This window comes from Zalophus californianus, chromosome 9, assembly GCF_009762305.2.
Source record: "Zalophus californianus isolate mZalCal1 chromosome 9, mZalCal1.pri.v2, whole genome shotgun sequence".
Lineage (NCBI taxonomy): Eukaryota > Metazoa > Chordata > Mammalia > Carnivora > Otariidae > Zalophus > Zalophus californianus.
The window spans coordinates 20,023,983-20,041,963 of record NC_045603.1 but is presented as its reverse complement, the minus strand read 5'-3'; the positions used below and the strand labels follow the sequence as shown (position 1 = coordinate 20,041,963).

Sequence of the window (17,981 nt, the reverse complement as noted above, 5' to 3'; positions counted from 1 at the left end):
AATTTCCCAGGCACTGTGCTAGATGTATTACATACGTCCTTTCCTTTAATCATCACTATAAGCCTATTAGGTAGACACCAGTTATTGCCTCCCACATTTTAGGAGAAAGCCAAATTGTAGCAAACAATGTCCAGGATCTTGGACTCAAACCCCCGAAGTCTGACTTCAGAGAGTATGCTTTTCTCCCGCTTCTGCCTGTATGTCATGGAGAGGCAGCACGGTCTGGTGGGGATGGGAAGAGACATAATCAGGGCTCCAACCTACCTCTGCCTCTAACTGGCTGTGAGACCTCAGACAAATCACATAATCTTCCTGGCCCTGGTGTCCTTGATGATAAAATGCAGGGTGTAGTCCAGGGAGTTATTTTGAAACTCTGCCTGTCAGGCCTGGGAGTTTGGAGGCATCACTGGCGTCAAGCAGGACAAGGAGCTTTCCTTCTTCTGTGTTACATACTGGCCTTTGATAGGATTTCATTTGAACTAATGATTCTGAGGCTTTAAAAATTTTGAAACCATCTGACTACTCATCAACTTCTGAGATTCTTCTGTTCCAATGATTCTACAGAATCACTACAGAATCATTTAGAGAAACGATTCTATGGATATTCTATGATTCTATTTTCTATCCTATTACCTATTAAGCTCTAAATTAGATATGGACTATATTCATCTAACCATAGAAATGTCCAGCACACCCAAATGTTAATTTCTCTATAACTTTTCTATAATAAATTCTTCACATTTAGAATGATACCCAGAAACCTCAACTTTTACCATATGATAAATCCCATTTAGAACTTATTTTCCCCCTATAACATGACATTCGCCAGTATGTTATAGTACTACTCTCTCCTTACATTACTTTCCATTTATGTTCAGTTGTGTTCAGCACAGACGCTGCTACACTGTACAAACCCTCAAGTGATTGTGGAATCTGGATAACAATAAACTCATTCCTTAAAGATTTAAAAATCAAAGCATCAGACAAAATGTAAGTTTTTATGAGACTTCACATTTTGAAATACATAACACTTATAGCACAAACACAGTATTTACATTACAAGTTCTTTTTACAAAATATGTGTTGAAAGAATACTGTTGAGATCATGATCTTAAAATACCTGTTAGAGTTCAAAAAGGACTTATGGAATATAATCTCCAGAAATTCACTATAATGATATAAATAAAACACAGCTGAACATCAGGGCTTACTCGTACATAAAAATACGAATTCTCTATCCCAGTGGTCAGCAAACAATGGCCTGTGGGCCAAATCCAGGTGGTGGCCTGTTTTTGTACAGCTGCAAGCTAAACATGGTTTTTGACAGTTTTAAAGGTTAAAAAAAAAAAAAAAAAACACTAAAACTGAACAATAAGGAATATGCAACAGAGACACATGTGGCCTGCAAATATTTACTATGTGGCTTTTTACAGAAAGTTTGCTGACCCCTGCATTATATGAAAGCAGTTGAAAGAGCTAGCTACTAGAATATACTCAGTATTAAAAAAAGACACCACTGTAATGTGCCAGTACCATCAGAACTACTCATTTCTAAAATGAGGCACTTCTGTTTGAGTATGTACATTTCCAAAACATAATTACATCTGGAAGGTAGCTCTGCTACTTAACTCTAGCCCTTTGTAATTAGGCCTCTGCATGAAATCACATTCTTAGGGGCTGAAGTAAACAAGCACAAAGTACTTCAGATGTCAGTCATTGATCTCATCAGTAGTTTGACCACTTATGGTCTTAAATGTTAATAAAAACCATAATTTAGGTATTGCCAATAGAAGGTGAATACTGTTGCATTATTTAAATAACATCTATAAAAACGTGTTTCGATATCCCAATTCATTATTTTCAGAAGTAAGGGTAACTAGATAACTTAGTAGCTACTTATTTTAAAAATGGGAAATGGAAAAAACAAAAACAATGGCTCCCAAGCTGGCCTAGGCTTTTTATGTGAAAGTTGGCAATGGTTGCTATGGGAACTTGGGAGCTCTCTCTTGTCAGATTTTTCATTAAAAGAATGATGGGTCCATGAGCAAATGCTTTAAAAGTAAAACCAGGTCAGAGCTACTCAACACACAAGTTTTCTGTGTCTTGGTTAAACAATTCCTGGTCAGTAGGCTATATTCATACCACAAAACAAGTATTGTACTGGATGCTTTTCCTTCTTCAGGCCAGGCTGGCTAAGCATCACATCATGAAGACATCTCTATGATGCCGAGTTTCAAAATGCTCAGTGAATGCTGAGGTAGATGATTTTCAAATGAAGATCTTCTATACCCTGATTCGATCGGGACTAGCTTCTTTCTGTATCCTCCTCCTGGGAAATATCTTCCGCTTAAGTGCAATTAACTAGATAATGAAAGAAAAAAAAATTTTAATTCTCCATGTTAACAAACTTTAGAGTCCTATGACCTTAATCATTTCCATAGTCTTCTACATTAAAAAAAAACAAACAAACAAAAAAACAGAACAAACAAGTCTCCATCATTCCTCCCCAGAATAAAACCAACCACTACTTTTGTTATAGGGTCAATATGCCTAGATATGTGCCCACAATATATTTAAACCCACAAGGATTAAAATGATTTTGGCCTATGCTTCACTTTTTTAAAGACCTGTAACTACAGATTTTTACACAGTGATTACCAAGCATATTTATTTTCAAAATACCTATTTGTCAAGTCTTTCTTTTGAAGGAAACTGGCTCTATTTAGCTATTAAAACACTGCCCTCAATTTGAAAATGGCTACATATGTAAGACAGAACTTTAAAAACAAAAACCCATATTAACATCCTATCACCACTTCTACCCTATCTTTAAACATAGCAATAATCTTTTGAAAATACAGGTAATACCTAATTTATGAAATGGGTTGTCATGCAAAAAGTTACTTTATAATTACTAGCTTAGAACTTGGACAAACACTTCTTTCTCAAAGAAATGGTTTATCCATGACACATCTGAAGTAGGAAACCTGCCTGCCATTATAATAAAGCATCAATGAGAAAAACAAATGTGTTCTTTATGGTTTCAGTTTGGGATCATACTGTCTACTCCATCTCAGGGTGGAAGCAGGGCTTTGCCCAAGTACAGGCCACCATGGTTTGAGTCATGAGCTGGGACTCTGGGGCACAGGAAGAGGCAGTGTTGGCTGGTTTGTTGCAAGCATGGTAGAGGTTAAGGAATTTGATTCAAGTAGGTAAAGAGCAACGGGACAGAGAGAAGAGAGGATTTATTCTTCCCTTCTTTTCTCCTTCCTTGCCTCTCTGGTTCCCTGTTCTCTACTGGTGTAAATGACACAGATAAAAGACTGGCCCCCCTGTTCCTTCCCACTGCTGCCTGCTGCTCCCTTCAGCCAGCGTGCCTTTTCTCCCCATTGCAGGCCGGCACACTGCTGACTCCTAGTTCCTCAGTGGACCTCTGTTCTAGAGCAGGGGCAGTTTTACCAGCCAAGAATAATGGCAATAAGAAGACTGATATTTGCTGGGAAATGGATGAAGATTAAATTGCAGTCCTGCTTGCCTTCCATTATGGCAGGAAGCCCAGGCACTGTTTATTCTAAAGTTCTCAATACTTCAGCCTCTTCCTCCTTCTCAGTTTAAGTAAACTCAGTGCAAGTTTCCCATAATTGACAGGTAAAAAGGCTCCACTCAACAGTCACCTCAAATGGAGGCTGAGGTGAGGTTTGCTTGCCCCAGTAAGTCAGGTCAGCCCAGACAGCACCGTTCCCTTTCTCTTCAGACCATTTCATGCCTACACCAAATAAGAATTCTCTGATCCTTTTCTTTCTACCTCACAAACCTCCCTTCTACTTCTGGGACTTTATCTGAAGGAGGCTGTGTGTATGTGCCTGCATGGAGAGAAATTCCTGCAATTCAAAGGAAAGGTAATTGGGAGAAACGTGAGCACAATGGGCACTGTCCACAGAAGAGTAGGAGGTCTGAAGATAAGCCACTGCGGTCACTTTTAGAAAGGTTACAAGAAAAGAAAAATTGAAAACCCATACAAAATCAGTATCAGATGAGGATTCTAGGTGGGTTTTTTGGTTAGAAATACTTAAAGAGATTTTCAGTTTTAGCTTGACATCTACAATTTAATCTACTGAGTTCCAGGTATAAAGAATACTGGTAGTACATCTAGAAGATAAATGAATAAAAGACTATTACGTTTGCTGCCTGAACATTATGAAATATGTTTGACATATCGACACCTGAGTTAGAAGTCAAAAGAAGAAATTAAAATTTTCTGGTGAATTTATATCACTTTCTAAAGAATCAGATACTCTTATACTAAAAAATGTTTGATCCCCACATAAAATATTTAAGACTTACCTGTTCAGCAAAAAATGAGAATATAGTAAACATAATCAATGTTGCCAGTACACAGTGAGTCCAAAACTTCAATTTGTCTCGATATGCTCTCCTGTTCAGAGAAAGAAGAAAGCAAATATGTAAAAAGTTCTGTGCATAGTTCTACTATATTAGAATTATTTATATACTAGTTTAGCAAAAAGTCGTGAAACACAAAAACATTGTCTGGAGGCAATTTGAAAATGTTCATACAATGTACATTTCCAACATGAGATTGGATTTTTCATTATGTCATAGTAAATATTATATTTGAATGGTAAAAGTTACCCAGGCAAGGAGAGGACTTCAAAAGAAAATTACTTTTAGCATTTAAACAAAAGTACACTTTCATTCATATCCATTTCTTCAGTCACTTAATCAACACTTTCTGTGGATACAGACGATGAGCAAGAAGTTCTTGCCCCAGGGGCGCCTGGGTGGCTCAGTCATTAAGCGTCTGCCTTCAGCTCCGGTCATGATCCCAGAGTCCTGGGATCAAGCCCCGCATCGGGCTCCCTGCTCAACCGGAAGCCTGCTTCTCCCCCTACCGCTCCCCCCTGCTTGTGTTCCCTCTCTCACCATGTCTCTGTCAAATAAATAAATAAAATCTTTAAAAAAAAAAAAAAGTTCTTGCTCTAAACTGTATAAGCCTAGGAAGTCAATGACATGCAGATGACTAGCCATCACACAAGATAGACCAAAAAATGTACTATCAAAAAAGCAAAGTCTTGTGGAAAAACAGAGAAATGAGGAAAGCACCTGAGATTTGGTAACATTTAAGCCTTGAAGCGGGATGGGGGACCTTAAATGAAAGAATTTAGCTGAGTAAGGCAGTGAGCATCAGCAAAGAGTCAGAGGAACAAGCTGAGTCCTGCAGAACTGAAGTCTGGCCTAGAAGCATCAGGGAGAGAGCTAAAGCCATGGCAAGGCAGGTGGGCATAAACTGCAGGTATTCTGGAAAAATATGCAATAGGGTTTGGACATAATACTCTAGTGGGAAAGTGTATGAAATGGCAGGTGTGAGTGTGACAACTGGGGTAAAAATGGTGGCCATCTGAAGGATGCATGTCAGGTGACCAGGCAGTCACGTTAGTCTGGGTATGAAAACATAATGAAGGCCAGTGAGAATGAAAGAAAACAAGCAACAGAAGAGATAACCTAAGAGTAGAATCAATTGGGACTTGAAGACAGGATATTGGGGTTAGAGGCAGTAGAGCAGTTTCTTCATCTGTAATGTGGAAATAATTTATTATGAAGACTAAATATATGCTTAACATAAGGCTTGGAAGATATTCTAATAACTATCAATTCAGGCCTCTGTGCCGAGTTCCAGATTCTCATTTACAGCTTGTCCTGTAGTGGATAGCTCTACTTCAAGTCCCATATTGATAATGGTACCTCTATTTTCCTCCTGAATTTCCTATGTCTCTTAACAGGATCACAACCAGCTCAGTTAGTTCTAATGTCTATGGTGTCATTCAGAATCGATGTGTAATTTAAAGAGCTAAGAAGCCACAGGCTGTAATACAGCCAAGCTGTCCCAGCAGCCAGAGAAATTTAAAAGTTGGAGGTTCCCTCAGCCATTCATCCACTGAGCACCTACTATGTGCTAGAAAGGCACTGTGGACTCAGAGAAGAGTAAGACACCATCTCTGCCCCTGAAGAGGGCTTACAGTCTTATCAGGAGAGACCAGCACACCAGACAGACTGCTGTGCAGTGTAGAAAGTGTTATACCCAAGGAAGGGAAACAGGAAGAAATCCTACTGAGAAACCAGAGAAAGGTGACAGGGGACTCAAGCACAGTGTCATGAAAGGAAAGAGAAAAAGTAAAGTTTCTGGAAGATAGGGTGGTGGTGGTGGCCCAGCAGTGAGAGAGGGCACAGAAGCTGAGCAGGATGAAGAAAATGAAGCCTCCCAGTCAGGGAGTTATACCTGATTTATCTTATTTGTATAACACAGAAATCAAAGTCCTCTCAAACTACTCTTAAGCCCACTCCTTTCTTATTCAATTGGGCCCTTGAAGATAAATTTAGTCACAAACTGGATTTGGGGAGTTAACAATTGAAACCACCCAGGGCGCCTGGGTGGCTCAGTTGGTTAAGCGACTGCCTTCGGCTCAGGTCGTGGTCCTGGAGTCCCCGGATCGAGTCCCGCGTCGGGCTCCCTGCTCGGCAGGGAGTCCGCTTCTCCCTCTGACCTTCTGACCCTCTGACCCTCTTCCGTCTCGTGCTCTCTATCTCATTCTCTCTCAAATAAATAAAATCTTAAAAAAAAAAAAAAGAAGAAGAAACCACCCAAAGATCTTTTTCCTCTGAGCTAAAGGAAAGTGAAAATGATGAGAAACCATTTCTAGAAAATAACACCCATAATTTAATAACTTCCTTCTGAAAATAAAAATACATAGCTATTAGCAATATAAATGTTAACTGGCTCATTTACCCAACTCCAAGACACCAAAGAGTTCTAGTTGCCAAGGTTGTTAATTTCCTCTCTACAATCTCTCCCAATTCTGTCTACTGCTTTGTCTTTATTCCTTGAGCTGTGTCCTTGGCTCACACCCTGTTTCAGAGCTACTGAAATGCTTAGTACTTGTCTCCCTTGCCTCTAGTTACCAGACAACACTGTCTCACCAGTCCAACTCCATACTGTTAGTTATCTTTCCAAATCATTAAGTCTGATCACTACAAACATCTAAAAAAAATTTCTCTTGGGGAACCCCATTCTCTAAAGAAAAAAGTCTAATTCAGATACAGCCCTTCACAATCTCTCCTTTCTCTCTCCACACACTCTCTTTTATACCCCGTGCCTTGTACATGCCATTTCTTCTACCAGGAATGCTCTTTCCTACCTGGAAAAGTCCTTTTCATAATTCGAAACCAAGTCCAAATGTTGCCGTCCCCTAACAGAATTTAGCTGCTCCCTCATTCATACTCCAGTAGCATTAAACCCTGCCAGAGCACTTGATATCATAACTGTTTGCCTGCAGCCTGTTTCTCTGAAGAGACTGAGTGCCTCAGAGTCTGGTACCATACTCCTTTCATCTATATATTCCCAGCACCTGGCATGGGGTAAATAGTAGTAAAATAAGACATGAAGGAAACACTGTAAAGCAGCTTTGGATTACAGTGGAACATAGGGAAGGCTGGAAATCAGGCTGGATTTACCACTTACCAGGTACTTCACCTTGAGCAAATCATGCAGCTTCTGTTACCATGTTCTCCGGCCATATATGTAACAGGTACTCAAGAAACAAGGTAGCTATTCTGATGGCAATGAATGAGACTCAATGGATGTGCTTGGCCAGTAAGTGCAATAAAAACTTCTAAGTATATTTTAACAAAGTAATTATTAAATAACACATTAAAGGAATTTCATCATTTTTAAACACACACACGTGAACATGAGACCTTACCACTCCTGCAGCTCATGCATGTGAAGGAAACGGTTTCGATATTCTCTTGGCAGCTCAAACTGGGATGGTATGGGGAACATGGATTCATAGAAGTCCCTGAGAACAGCTTTCACTGTCTGGGCATCTTTATGATTGTGGTCTATGTTGTCATTCAGGCAAACAAACTTCCTAGAAAAATAGAGATCCAGGGTTATTGGTTATTGTGAAAATGATCTTGACCCAATAAACAAGAAATGTAGATTCCAAATATATTTTAAATGGGCTCATGTTCCAAGTTGTTGTATGTGCTGATATGATTCTCTGGGGGAAGAATGTTCTGTAAAATTTTTCTCACCTGTAAAGCAAAGAGAACTTAGGGAAGATAATCTTAAAAGTGCCTTCTAGCTGTTGGAATAAATTAATGATTTCTGTTTAGCATGTCCCCAATTAAGAGTTTAATAAATACAGTTCACTGACTAGAGTATTTTGCTGGCAGCCAGGGGAGAAACTGATAAACACCTAAAACCAAGTTCTATCATATTACTAAGAATAGTGGTGTGGATAAGTGAGATAAAGATGGTGCCTTACAGCTATAGATTCTATGAGTTTGATGACTTTTCTTTAATATGTCTCCAACCAAGGTGCTAGAGTTCTGGCAAAAAGCAGATGACAGTCATGCTTCCCTACTGTTTCAAGTTCCCTTCAAGGCAAAGTCACTAAACTGAGGGCCCATTAAAACAGGCAGGGCTAACACCACTTTTAAAGTACATGGCTAAAATTTAAAACAAACAGACAAAAACTCACCAAACTTAAATCTAATAAAGCCCTCAGATCCAGCTACCAATTTATAGGAAATAGACATGGGAACATGTTAAACAACTGAGACACAATCAAAGTAGTCCAAAGTATAGGGAATATACAGAATATATAATTTAATTTCTTCATACACATACAAAATTATATGGTTAAAAAAGGGAGGTTGAGGGAAAACCTATAGACATAATTGCAGTGAATTTACTTGATACCACTTCAAACCAATAAACGTAAAAAACATAAATGTTTAGAAAAGACAACTGGGGAAATGTGTACACTGACCAGATGGTTTATCATATTAAGGAATAAATAATGATATGGTGGTTATTTTGAAAGAGTTGTTATAATTTAGAGAAATCTATTTTAAAAAATCTAGAGATAAAATCATACAATTTTACATAAAAAAATGAGGAAGTGGTAGTAAAGGAGTGGATGTGTTTAGATGAAAGAACCATTTTAAATCACTTCTTATTGAAGATGAGTGATGGGTGAAAATTCATTATCCTCTCTACTCTCTAAACTTGGGGACTGCTTAAATTAAAGAATACTAAAGAGATATATCAACCAAATAGACTGCATGAGACTTGACTGTATCCTACATTTAAAAAAAAAAAAAAAAGCTATAAAGGGCATTTGGAGGCAACTAAGGAAATTTGAATATAGATTATCTATTAGATGGTATTAATCAATGTTAAGGTTCTCAGATATGTGTTAACTGTCTTCAGTATAAAGAAGAATGATTTTGTTTTAGAAGATATGTACTAGAATAATTAGGGGTAAAATGTATGGATGTCTGGAACTAATTTTCAAATGGTTCGGCAAACAACAACAACAAAATAACGAAAACAAAACCCGTGTGTGTGTGTGTGTGTGTGTGTGTGTGTGTGTGTGTGTGTGTGTGTGTGTGTGTGTGTGTGAATCAAGCACATATGATCAAACACTGACATTTTAAAATCTGGGTTTTTATGGGATTTACTGTACTATTTTTTTCAATTTTTCTGTATCTTCAAAATTTTTCATAATGTTGGGAAAAATTAAAGAAGAAAGTAGATGCATGAGACAAAGGGTGTGTGTGGACAATAGCTAAATTACACCCTGCTGGGTGCCTAGCAGGGTTTCGCCCGTTTCTTCCAGAGAGAATTTGCATTTTGCTCAGTATTTGTCTCCCAAAGAGCTGACTCAATGGGAGGCAAGCCACCCCAGAGACAGCTTCTGACTGTGTATGTGAATCCTCTTCACAGTAACTGATATAAGAATGAGGGGACAGGGGCACCTGGGTGGCTCAGTTGGTTAAGTGTCTGACTCTTGATTTCTGCTCAGGTCATGATCCCAGGGTCCTGGGATCGAGTCCCACATTGGGCTCCTTGCTTGGCAGGGAGCCTGCTTCTCCCTCTGCCTGCCACTCCCCTTTCTTGTGCTCTCTGACAAATAAATAAATAAAATTAAAAAAAAAAAAAAGGTTAATCATAACGGCTTACTGTTTACTTGGCTTGTGGGAAATATTTGTTATTTTATAGGAAGTAAAGTATTTTACTGAATACACTAAATAAGCATTAAAGATGTTTCCGTTTATCTTAAATTTCTAATTTCTGCCCCCCCCCCCCCCCCCCCCCCGCCACAACAGGAATGATATTTTTAGAAAAAAATACCACGGCTTTACCTGTCTAGAAATTTTACATCTCTGCTCATTTATAATTAAAATCATAATTTAAACGAGGTGAAACTGAAGACTTACGAAAGCATTAAAAGACTGAGATGAGGGGCGCCTGAGTGGCTCAGTCGGTTAAGCGTCTGCCTTTGGTTCAGGTCCCTGTCCCGGAGTCCCGCGATTGAGCCCTGCACGGGGCTCCCTACTCAGCAGGGAGTCTGCTTCTACCTCTGCCCCTCACCCTGCTCGTGCTCTCTCTCTCACTCAAATAAATTTTTTAAAAAATCTTTAAAAGACTCAGATGAAAAACATTCAATTTTTATATTCCAAGGTCTTTTTTTTTTTAGATTTTATTTTTTTGGAGAGAAAGAATGAGAGAGACAGCACGAGAGGGAAGAGGGTCAGCGGGAGAAGCAGACCCCCCGCCGAGCAGGGAGCCCAATGCGGGGCTTGATCCAGGGACTCCAGGATCATGACCTGAGCCGAAGGCAGTCGCTTAACCAACTGAGCCACCCAGGCGGCCGCCAAGGTCTTTTTTTCCAGGAAACTGATGAAATATCATTTTCCCACTAAAGTTCAAAACTCAAAAATGCAGATTTTGACTAATTTTATCAAACTATCCAAGGCAACTGTTAGGGGACCAGGCTGGAAGTTTTCATGACTTATATAAACCTGAACATTATCAGTCCCAAGGCTGGGATCAATTTTCACATTTGTGAGAGCATTTTTTTTTCCTGAGAAGCTAATCTGAACTTTGAACTGCAAAGTCTAACCACCAAAACAACTTTTCTGGAAGCATCTTCTTAGAAATGCTATGGGAATCTCAGCTGTCTGGCCCCACTCCCCGTGATGGAGTCCACCCCTTGGCCTCACTGAACAGCTCATGTCACCAGATTCTTAGAAGTCTGTGCTAGTCCCTGTGCATAGGGGAACCCTATCTAAACTCACAACTCCTATCTCTAGCTCAAACACTACCTCACCATTTGGCATTCCACCTGCTCCAAACAAAATAAGCCACTTTCTTCTCTTGAGTCTCACTGCCTTTTTTCATGTTTATTTGTATGATTAAAGATCATTTTTGGGGTGCCTGGGTGGCTCAGTCAGTTAAGTGTCAGCCTTCAGCTCAGGTCATGATCCCAGGACCCTGGGATCGAGCCCTGCATCGGACTCCCTACTCAGCGGGGAGTCTGCTTCTCCCTCTGCCTCTCCCCCTCCCCCACTGGCTTGTGTGCTTGCGCTTTCTCTCTCTCAAATAAGTAAAATCTTAAAAAAAAAAAAAGATCATTTTTTAAAGTAATGGGAATTCTCTGTATTTTCTGTTCAATTTTGCCGTGAACCTAAAAGTACTCAAAAAAGTAAAGTTTATTGATTAAGAAAAAAGTACCTGGGGTTTTTTCTTATATCATCCAACTGGCCAACCACATGAGAAACATTGGTACGAATCATTTTAAAAGCAATTTCTTCTTCTCCCATGATTTCAAACCTAATTATCAAAACATATTTAAGGAGTGTAAATATTTATGTGGAAATAAAAACAGAATTTCAATAAGAAAAGTATTTTATAAAACTTTAACAAGTCAATATCCTGAGAATGACTTACTCTTTTGGTATTACTAAAGAAAACAATCTCACATAAATTTTAAAAGAAGGCTTAAGAGATAAACTAGTGTAAAATTATGAAAATGCCAGACTATCCTACAATTATTCTTAAACTAAACAGAGAGAATGTATGTACTACTTACCTATATTTGTTTTTGTCCTTATATGCTTTGTGGATTTTATCAGTTACTGGTTTACAGTTGGTTACTAGACTCTTAGTGACTGGTGGCTATGAGAAAATACAAACATTGCATCAGGCCAAGACTAGGGTGGGACAGGTGAAGCATTGACCTCTGTGCAAAATTTAAGGGGGGACCAAAGAATCCGTGATCAAGACAAATACTTTAATGCAGTATTTGAAAAAATCAAATTGGCATGGTATGGCCTGCAGGCTAATTGCCTGTTTTTGTAAATAAATTTTTATTTTAATCACACATTACACTGTTAAAATAGTCTCAAAAGTTACCGGTAGAATTTTTTTCAGAAAGAAAATAAATTTCTAACATAAATTGTAATAACCCTATAAGCTAACTTGTCATTCTTAATCTAATTAGGAAATACTTTATCCTAGGTATAATCACAGTTAATTATAGTAATGAAGCCAACACCTTGCTAAGAGTTCACTTGAGTAATGTTAACTAATGTTGTTAGTATAATTTGTACTCATGCTCCAAGTAGTTTATTTGTATGAGCCTCAAGACTAACTTACTACCATTAGCAAGCAGCCTTTACTTACTTAATTCTTAACAAAGGATATTTGCTGATTCTAAATCTCATGCCAGAAACCTGGCAAATACTAAAATACTTTGCTAATGAAGGAAAATGTATGCATTTCAAAAGAAAACTAAAATCTCAATAATCTTTCATCATGCCTATAAGGGCAAGAAGAATAACTGTTTTCTATGTGTAAATCACCTTCCTTAGGAAAGAACACACTGCAGTTCTAATGTAAATGCAGGGGCTTGGTAACTGTAAAGTCTTACTAGGAACCAAAGTTTATAAGAAAGATACAAAAGAAGAGAAAAGACAGTGAAGGACAGATATGGAAGTACAGATGAGGGGAAAGAGAAGTCTTGAGTAAGAGTGAACATAGGCAGTGCCACCAGCAAAACTCTCTGAAGTATTCTCACTGGCTATTCTCTGCTATCCTTAGCGAACAGATGTCTGGTTATAGAATATTAGCAACTAATCTCAATATTAGCTTAACATCCACTAGATAGGAGAAAAGAAAAGATATAAATGATTCTGGATTATCTGGACTTCTGCTGTCTACCAAAGATATAAATATAGAACCTGCTTCTGCTGTTTGAAATGCTATACAAAACTGGTATAAATAATACCTGATAAGGATATACTTCCTTTTTACACAAAGGAACTCATGCCACTTACCAGATTGGGATCATAGTATGCTTCCTGAGTTGGTGGAACACTGTTCAGCTTAGTGATATTAGCAGGGAGCATTTTTGAGCAATTTATTAGCATGTGTTCCAGACCTGTTAAATCCTAACAAAGCAAAATAAAAGGGTAAACCTTATATGTGTAAGTAATAACTGTGGTTTTAAAAATAAAAATTATGTAAAAGTCTCCAAAATTTCTTTAAATGCTATCTTCAAAGGGAGTTTGACTATATGATTCTTAAAAACACCCCAAAAAGCACAGAATGAGATAATACACAAATATTTCATCTTCATCTCAAGTAGAACATACTGGACTATGAGGCACTATTTTACAAAAGATGGTCAGGGGGTCCCCAGATTGGAGGTCCTGCAGTTAGATTTATCTTGGCACTCTCCATTAATGAGTCTCCTACTCCTGGGACTATAGGATGCTGTGACCGAGGTTGTGCAACAACCCAGGCCTGGCTGAGAGACAGCTCCAGTGGGCCACCTGAAGCTCCTGAATGAACTTGTCACGAGAATCTGATATGCAGGGATGGTTTGGCTCTTCTCCAGATAATATAATAGCAATGCCTACTTAAAATCTAAAATGTAATCTCATAAAATATGAACCTCAAATTTGGTTTTAATTCTGGCACTAAAAATGGACTAGTTGTGAATACCTCCATTAAATATTAAGAATTATTTTTACTTGCATTACAATGAAAGATGTGAAAGAAAAGAGAAGGTTTAGGAGAAAAAAAAATACAACACCTGCAAACTTAAAGGCAGGTCGTGAATTCTGGTAGCCAGTGTTCGGATTTCTCTGTCAGATAAGACACCAGATTGGTCTGTATCAACTTCATCAAAAACTTGAGATATATTCAGTGGCTGAACGGCACTCATGAGATAATAAAAATATGAAAAGGCAAACTGCATATCCTCAGAATGGCGCACTTTGTGAAATGACGTCTTGTCAAATTCTTCAGGGAACCTGTCCAAACATAACATATAGTGAACTCTGGATATTTAAAATATAGACATTAATCTACATTCAAATATATTCCAACATTTGTGGAGTTAGAATCTTTTTCTTTCCCACTTATTTAGCCGATACCTTCAACATAATCAGTTGCCAAGTGTTAGAGCCATACATCAAGCACAGCAAAGATGTCCATTTAAAGCAGACAGCTCTGAGCACGTGCAAGCAACTCAAACAATAAGAAAGACTTACATATCTTGAAGTTCTTGCATAACGATTCGGTCAATCATGTGAGGCATGTGTGCAGGGACTTTCCGAGATGTGAATCCAAACTTGCTGTTTAGAATTTTATTTACATATCGAAGGGAATCTGCAAATGTATCTTTCAGTTGCCTTCCAGTGTGTTTGCTATCAGTGTAGTATGCCAGTTGTGTCTTCAATGACTCTTCTTCCTGAAAAGAGAATTCCATGTAACACAGCATTATGTTTAGTGCACAAGTGTTCTTCGTTAACAAGAAATAAGTACTATTTTATATAACTAGCCACTAACTGTGGCAAATGAAACGAGCGCTAACAGGTCACTTTAAGAATCCTAAGAGCAGGACTAAACTGGACTTCAGTGAAAGTATCACCAACATAGGCTTGTGAACAACAGTTGTGTAATGGAGGTCTATTTATAGGGTATTCTTCAAGGACTAGTCACCGAGCATGAAATTTCATAGCCAATTCAATGCAATATTTAGAAAATTTATTTAAAAAGTTTGATAGAGGGGCGCCTAGGTGGTTCAACTGGTTGAACATCTGACTCTTGATCTTGATCTCAGCGTTGTAAGTTCAGGCCCCGCATTGGAGCTTACTTTAAAAATAAAAATAAATAAATTAATTAATTACTTTGATAGCACTTTCAATTTCAAGTTATTTCTACTGGTGACATCAAAGCAGTAAGCACTTAAGTTCTGAACAAGGACCAAAAAATAGTGTTAATATTATAAAATGTAAAGAACCCTGTCAAAACTAATAAGAGGCAAAACTGAGTGAATGGGCAAAGAATATTAGCAGAATATATGAACACACTTTACAAAGATGAATTATTTTTGCTTTTCAATCTGGTGAAAAAATACAGATTGATACTATTGTTGGTTAGCCTGTGGAGAAACAAGCACTCTTCTACACTGTGTAAGTGTGAAGTGGTATGGCATTCTAGAAGGACACAGTTAAATTTAACTTTAACCTAGCAATTCTACCTACAGAAGTAAAAACTTCTCAAGAGTAAGCTATATGTACAGGAATATTTATTGCAACACTATCTGTAATTGCAAAACAAACACAGCTCTTAAAAGACACAGTAACACTAGCATGGGTTTGCTTACATACTACTAGATCAAGAGGCAACCACAGAGCAGTATGTATAGTGCAATTTACCTCTTGCAAAACACATATTTATATAGTTTGTATGTTTGCATATCTATATAAAAATACTGGAAAAATACCCACCAAACTATATTCATAGTGATTATTTCAAGTAGGAAGATGAAGGAAGGAAGGGAGGGAGATCTTTCCTTTTTTATTGTATATTTTTTGGATTGCTTGCAATATCTGCCACTTATCTATAACACTTTTGTAATTTAAAGTAAGTAATGAAAGGGGGAAGAGAGGAAATCATCACAGGCAAGAACTTTGCAATCCCTCACTCAACAATTAGTAAATGACTACTGTATCAGGGATAAGATACTTTCGGAAGACAATGCGATCAGTAAGTTTCCCTCATCAACCTCTTTTTCCCAGCCTGACACCTACTCATGGCTGCACTCTGTTCACGATCCAGCCTCACCCACAGGGTTTTTCTTGGTCTGTCAACTCCTACAAACCCTTCAAAGTCAGCTCACAGGATACTTCTTCATGGATGCCTTCCCCAATACCCCTAGGCAAAGTTAAGAAATTTTCCTTTTGGACTCTGTGCTCATACCTCAGGAGACACCTATCACGTTGCTACAATTATTTACCCACAAATCCGTCCTCCGAGCTTGCCCTCTGAGTTTCCAAAAGCTGTGTTCTAATAGTCTTGTGCTCCCTGCAGTGAACACAGTGATAGCACTTGGCAGATGTACAGATGACACCATGGCACCATGGAGACCGTGGTACAGGAGGGTGAGTGAGCACTTGAACCCTGAGGCTTGGCTCACACTGGAAGCTAATTACTTTATTTGCACCTTGGGGTTTTTTTCATCAGTAAAATTGGAAAAATAATCAGATCTGACTCACACAGCATATGCAAAAGCATTTTTTTGAAATCCCAAAATGCCAAGTGAAGATAAGATACCATCCCTGTTCTATTACTTACTCAGGGCATGCCCCTGTCTAACTCCCTTACTTATTCACACTAAGGTTGTTTCCTAAACTGTGACATGGGGATCATGATAGTAGAAAACCTTATAAGGTATTTTTATTGTTAGGGGTATTAGGGCAATAAACCATGTAAGAAAAAGCATTTAGTTTAATGATTGACACAGAAAGTCCTGAATAAATGGTACCTATTATTATATAATTATCACTTACTTATAAGGTTATTTACTTTCCCAGAGCATGGGAAAGAATAAAGCTGGATGTAACTTACATCAAGAAGATCTTGGAAATACTTCTTTTTCTCCCATGGCAAAAAGCCCAGGTAACTGTCTGTATAATGCTGCAGTTTTCTTCCAGGTAGTATTTCATTATTATCTATGTAGTTGTTTGCATTTTCCTCCATTCTGTTTTTCTCTTGTTCTTTCCCTGTGATTTTCTTTTCTTTTGTAATCTGCTTTTCCAGTGGAACAATCCGAGATGAGAGATTTTCTATTGACACGCTTCCACCTCTTACTTTTTGGGTCAGAATTTCAGATTTAAATTTTTCTTCGATTTCTAAGTCCGGGGGTGGATTCTGACTCTGGTAGTGACCATTCACTTTCATTGTCACTGCTGGAAAAGTCGACCTCTGCAATCTTTCAGATGTTCCCAAGCTGTTCGGCAAGATGCTTTTGTGAACCTGTTTTTCCAGTGGGGCCTCTACACTGTCATTTCTTTCATCTGTTATTACAGCTTGATTTATTTTTACTTCAGTATCTGGTAAGTTACTCAGAAATGATCTCAGCAAGGCTGACTTGGACAGGTTGTATCCTTTCACAGTGATGTCTCCACGTTCTAGTTGCAAATCCAAGTTACTGAGACTCAGTTGGGCCTCTTTGGGAAGGAGTGAAATATTTACCAGGGGAATTTTCACCTCCACTTGGAATCTTCCTGTCGTGTTAATATCATGTCTCTTGAACTTTGGAAAGCGTTTTTCTTCAGGAATATCCTCAAACAGTATTTCTGCCTCTGGAAGAAGTGTTGTGGGGCTAACCAAATTTTGGTAAGACTTCTGGGTCGTAGAATTCACTTTGGGTTCCTCTCTTGTGTCAACCTCTACTGTTATCTGGATTTTGAAGTCTTCGTCGTTTGTATTTTGAAATGTGAGATTAAAATGTATTGTGGTTGCATTCATTCCACTGTGCATTATGAGGTGGATGGTTTTCCACTTATTGGCAATAGAGGCATGTCGAATTATTGGATTGTCACTATAGGTGCCTTCGATTCCTCTTTTGGCTATTTCTGCAAAGCTGAAATAAGGCAGGCATTCACCTTTTGGAATAACATAGTGAGTCTGGTTTGGGAGAAGAGTTACTTTATACAATTCATGAAAATGATCTAGAGGAAAAAACACAAACATGACTTTAAAAATGAGGCATTTTCCCCTCCTTTTCCTTTAATTCTTAGGGTTTGAGTTTTCACTTTCT

The 17,981-nt window shown here is 38.2% G+C and overlaps 1 protein-coding gene across 3 annotated transcripts in view; it reads right to left on the bottom strand.

The window, feature by feature from the left end:
* Nucleotides 1–985: 985 nt before the first annotated feature.
* The window catches only part of GNPTAB (N-acetylglucosamine-1-phosphate transferase subunits alpha and beta), a 72,264-nt gene continuing 55,268 nt past the window's right edge, over nucleotides 986–17,981 (bottom strand). For all 3 annotated transcript variants that reach the window (XM_027593592.2, XM_027593593.2, XM_027593594.2), the window contains 9 exons: nucleotides 16,787–17,892; nucleotides 14,425–14,624; nucleotides 13,965–14,184; nucleotides 13,204–13,317; nucleotides 11,958–12,043; nucleotides 11,600–11,698; nucleotides 7,776–7,943; nucleotides 4,345–4,435; nucleotides 986–2,361 (listed from right to left, as the gene is read on the bottom strand). In XM_027593592.2, the coding sequence (XP_027449393.2) occupies nucleotides 2,284–2,361; nucleotides 4,345–4,435; nucleotides 7,776–7,943; nucleotides 11,600–11,698; nucleotides 11,958–12,043; nucleotides 13,204–13,317; nucleotides 13,965–14,184; nucleotides 14,425–14,624; nucleotides 16,787–17,892 (2,162 nt within the window). In that variant the 3' untranslated portion in view covers nucleotides 986–2,283. The remainder of the gene's footprint in view (nucleotides 2,362–4,344; nucleotides 4,436–7,775; nucleotides 7,944–11,599; nucleotides 11,699–11,957; nucleotides 12,044–13,203; nucleotides 13,318–13,964; nucleotides 14,185–14,424; nucleotides 14,625–16,786; nucleotides 17,893–17,981) is intronic.